This window comes from Malus sylvestris, chromosome 7, assembly GCF_916048215.2.
Source record: "Malus sylvestris chromosome 7, drMalSylv7.2, whole genome shotgun sequence".
NCBI classification, from domain to species: domain Eukaryota; kingdom Viridiplantae; phylum Streptophyta; class Magnoliopsida; order Rosales; family Rosaceae; genus Malus; species Malus sylvestris.
This window is the reverse complement of record NC_062266.1, coordinates 1,408,469-1,413,676: the sequence shown is the minus strand read 5'-3', so window position 1 is coordinate 1,413,676 and position 5,208 is coordinate 1,408,469. Positions and strand designations below refer to the sequence as shown.

At 36.1% G+C, this 5,208-nt stretch overlaps 1 protein-coding gene across 1 annotated transcript; it reads left to right on the top strand.

The window, feature by feature from the left end:
- Positions 1–2,288: 2,288 nt before the first annotated feature.
- LOC126628887 (uncharacterized) lies at positions 2,289–4,431 on the top strand. Its single transcript, XM_050298748.1, has 3 exons — positions 2,289–3,680; positions 3,777–4,139; positions 4,378–4,431. The coding sequence occupies exons 1-3, from the start codon at positions 2,289–2,291 to the stop codon at positions 4,429–4,431; spliced, it is 1,809 nt and encodes a 602-aa protein (XP_050154705.1).
- Positions 4,432–5,208: the final 777 nt, after the last annotated feature.

Here is a 5,208-nt window from a genome sequence, read left to right as displayed (position 1 = left end):
GATCACGGATTTGATAAACTATAATTACAATAAATCATTTACAATTTACTTATCTTGGGAATATAGAAGACATGGCTCTTGCGGATGAGAAATGAGTCTTCTACTTTCAACAAGCAGAAGTGTTCCAACAATAATAGAGTTTGCTCGGAATGGAACGTGTATTTTGTGAAAGCAGGGACACCCTTAATATAGTGATTAGGGTTCCTCCAATTCCGCCTATTATAGTAATTAGAGGAATACACCAAATCACCATTTATTCTTAATGTTGTCCCACCAAGGCATGTACAATATGTCTTACTTAATTAGGGTTTCAATTAGTCAACTAAGTATATCTTGGTTTCAAGATTCCTGCTAACCAATATTCAATCACGTTAAAAGCCAAATATCTTGAGGATCAAGTTATTTGTCTTTCAAGTAATTCGATTCATAATAATTGACAACTCAACATGAGTCTTACAAGCCGTCCTTAAAAAGATGAACGTTCTGCACATACAAGTTGTAGGCGAAATTTCTGTTTGTTTATATGAAAATAAATCGCATAAAATTCTGCAGGTGCTCGGACTCTTCATATATGTTTATATTTATTTGTTAGAAAACATGAAACTTGAATTTCGTTTCCTATGATGATCAACCATTATTAGGATAGAAAACATCAAAGATGTAAATCTAATCTGTATTTTGAATTTCTTCAATGTCTTGATTTTCCACATAACTTGATTGACACGGTTTAGTGAGTCTTTTAGTCTATAATAACCGAATTAAACATTTTGGTACTCACCAGTGGCGAAGCCACGTGGGAGCGAGGAGTGGCCGCCGCCACTCCCCTCGCCGGGAAATACCATTGGACCTCGGGTCTTCGCCACTCCCCTCGCGCGCCTCGCCGGAACGCAGCAGAGGCAGAGCCCTCTGTTTTTCTGGGTTTTCTGGGCAATCTGCACTGCAGATTGCATTATAATTTTTTTTTTTTTTAAAAACCAGGCCAAAACGACGCCGTTTTGGACCTGGTATAAAAAAATTTAAACAGCTAAATCAAAACGGCGCCGTTTTGATGTTGAATTTAAAAAAAAAAATTATAATGGGGTGGGGGACCGCTTCCGCGTGTCACCCCAATGCCCAATGAAACCCTAGATTTCTTCTTCTGTCTGTACTCCCCCCCCCCCCCACACACACCCCATCCACACTGCCTTTACTCTTTTCTGTCCTTTTCTTCTGTCTTCTTCACCAATTATCAACACACACAGAGAGCGGGCCACCATCCATCTCAGCCAAATTTGCTCCTCAAACTCCAGCAGCCAAGCCAAAGCCACAAAGTCCTCTTTAATTTCTGTTCCACAAGCCAGTGAGCCACTCTCCTCTCCTCTGAGATTGAGCCGGCTCCAATCACTATTTAAAGGTAAATTTTTTAATTCTTAAATGCATAATCCCTACCTTAATTATGTGAATCAAATGATATGGTTATAAGTTATTGATTATTCATGTCATGGTTATTTAATACAAATTATAAAATTATTTTTTACGGTGAAATTATTGATACGAATTGTTGGGAATTAGAAGAATCATGTGTATGTATAATTGTACATATAGATAAATTGGCATGTCAAAAGTCATCTTGAACTAAACTTATTGGTAATAAGCCACATTTTGAATGAAATTATGAAATTATTTTTTAGAATGAAAATTAAAATTTGAATTCTTTGAATCTTGATGGATGATTAGTTGAATTGCTTAGTTGTATTCATATGAATATGATTACTTAAATTACTTAGTTGTATTCATATGAATATGATTAGTTGAATTGCTTAGTTGTATTCATAGAGTCTAAGAATTTTTATTTCTTTTCATTTTACAGTTACGTAATGGAACGATACTATAAGAAACAGTGCTTAAATCCTCCTTCAAACATTTTGGGTAGTCCTCCTCCTTCAAATATTCCGAGTAGTCCTCCTCCTCCTTCAAATATTCCAAGAAGTCCTCCTTCAAATATTCCAAGTAGGTCACAACAAAGTGAGGCCACTGAGTTTGATGAAATATTGGCTAATCTTCCTGCAGACTCTGCACATAGACGTCGAATGCTTGATTATCCACCTAATTATCGTGAAGCAATTCGTAGACACTATCTCCAAAATGATCCTTGTCAACCTAGAGACCACATCATGCCAAGAAAGGTTAGCGACAATCGATGTTTTATCATTGGTTGGTTTGATAAGTTTAAGTGGTTGGAGTATAGTATATCAAAAAATGCTGCATTTTGCCGTTATTGTTATCTTTTCAAATGTGATTTTGATCAAATGGGTAGCACTGGAAGTGATGTCTTCACTGAGATAGGGTTTACAAATTGGAAGAAAGGACCCAAAAATCTTCGAGTCCATGAGGGAGGTGTTGGAAGTCTTCATAATAAAGCTGTACAACAAGCTAGAGATTTGATGACACAAAAACAACACATTGAAACATTTGTGATTAAGCAAACCGATGAAGCTCACATTAATTATAGTACTTTATTGAGTGCCTCACTTGAGTGCACAAGATGGTTGTTGGGACAAGGTTTACCTTTTCGTGGCCATGATGAATCGTTGAAATCAAGCAATAGGGGCAATTATTTAGAGCTTATGCAATTTCTTTCCAAGCATAATGAACAAGTTAGGAAGGTTGTGTTTGAGAATGCTCCCAAGAATCTTAAGTATACTTCTTCCGATATTCAAAAAGATCTTGTCTGTGCTTGTGCCATTGAAACTGTAGGTGCAATCACTAAAGATATGGAAGGTGCATTTTTTTCTCTTTTGGTTGATGGAGCACGTGATTGTTCAACTAAAGAGCAAATGGCGGTGGTATTGCGTTATGTGAATAAAAAAGGAGAAGCAATTGAAAAGTTTTTGGGTGTTCAACATGTCTCCTCTACAACTAGTAGCTCGCTTGAAGATGTCATTGAGAGATTGTTTGCTACAACAAATTTGAGTATGTCTAAGTTACGAGGACAAGGCTATGATGGAGCTAGCAATATGAAAGGTGAGTTGAATGGTCTTAAAACAAAGATTTTGAACAAATACCCTCAAGCATTTTATATTCATTGTTTTGCACACCAACTTCAACTAGCTCTTGTATTCGTGGCAAAGGAAAATGAGGATGTTGCCTATTTCTTCATTAATGCTAGTAGTTTGGTGAATCTTATTGGATCATCGTGTAAGCGTCGTGATGCATTTAGAGAGAAACAACAAGAAAAAATTCAGAAAGCTCTTGATCTTGGTAATCTTGAAACGGGTAAAGGGTTAAATCAAGAAATGAGTCTCATGCGTCCATGTGATACACGGTGGAACTCGCATTATGGTACTATAGTTAGTATTATTGTTATGTTTGAAGCCGTGGTGGAGGTGGTTGAATGGATTAAAAGTGATCGCAACCAAGATAATCTCGGTGAAGCAACTAGGTTATTCAAAGACATACAAACTTTTGATTTTGCATTTCACCTTTTCTTGATGAGACTTATATTGGGAATTACAAATGAGTTATCACAAGCATTGCAAAAGAAAGATCAAGATATTGTGAATGCAATGGCGTTAGTGGAAGTATGCAAGCAAAGACTACAATCCTTGAGAGATGATGACTTTGGGAACTTGCTTCATGATGTAGAAAAGTTTTGTGAGGAGCATGATATTATCGTTCCTAACATGGAGGATTTGCATTTCGTACCTGGAAAATCAAGGCGTAAAGCTCCAAAAATCACAAACTTCCATTACTATCGTGTGGACCTCTATTTTCAAGTCCTTGATATGCAACTAAAGGAGTTGAATGATCGCTTCAATGAGGTAAACACCGAGTTACTTCTTTGTATGGCTTGTTTGAGTCCGGTGAATAATTTTGCATCTTTTGACAAAGCAAAAAGTGTTCGTTTAGCCAAACTTTATTCTCAAGATTTTGATCGTATGGACCTCATGAATCTTCCAATTCAACTTGACAATTACATTCATGATATGAAGATGCATAGTGAGTTTTCATCATTGAGAGGAATTAGTGATCTTGCACAAGAGTTAGTGAAGACCGGGAGGTCTGAAAGTTATATGTTAGTGTATAAACTTCTTACATTGGCTTTGGTGTTACCGGTTGCAACCGCTTCGGTGGAGAGAGTTTTTTCTGCTATGAAGATTGTGAAAACACCATTGCGTAACAAAATGGGAGATCAATGGTTGAGTGATAGCATGCTTGTTTACATTGAGAAAGATGTATTTGCTTTTATTGATAATGAGCCTATTATGCGACATTTTCATGACATGAAACCTCGCCGGCAACAATTGTAATTTGTTTGTATTGATTAATTATGGAAGACATTACTATATAAAAAGATTTAGTTGTTGCCATTTTTCTTTAACCTTGCATTCTTTTAAGTTCGCCCCTCCCCCCGAGAAATTCTGGCTTCGCTACTGGTACTCACTATCGTAACGATCATTTTCAAGTATCTTCCTCAAATTGTACATACTACTTTTTTCATGTATTATTTACAACATATAGACGTACAAAGAGCAGAAAACGAAGATTGTGTTCTTTTATGCAAATTCATAATTATTTTAGTACATTGTAAATTTATTATGCGACAAAAAACTTTAAAGGGGTAGGTAATCAGAGAAGATTCAACTCAGACCAGGTAAACGGAGAAGATTCAACCCAAACCCACAAATGAGGAATATTTTCCAAGATTTTGAAATTGGTCAATAGTAGAAGTTGATTAGGTCGGTTGGTCAAGACAAATTCGGCCCCCTTAGACCCAAGTTCAAGTTTAAGAGTAGTAGCCTTGTAAAAAGAAAGAAGAAAAAAAAAATTTCAAAGACGTAATTGTTGAATATTTGAGGAGGAAAAAAAGGCAAGAACTGTTTGGCTAAAATTTCCAATCGACTCAACTCTTAGGACAAACCTTGTCTGCCTGTTCAAACACTCTTGTCAATTCACGGCTACATTTCAATCATGAACAGATTTGAAAAACCAAAAGAAGAAGAAGAAGGCGACAACGAAGAAACCATCAAACACGAGTTAAAGGTTTATCAGCTGACCTAAACCTTTCTTATGGACACAAGGTACGTACAAGGTGGGCTTAATCAAAAGATAATATTAGGGAGACTAAAACTTTAAACTAAAAGACGTATCACTAATAAAAAAATAAGTGCGTTAATTAACATAATTTAATTATCAACAATTATGTTATTTAGTTTTGGGTTATTATAC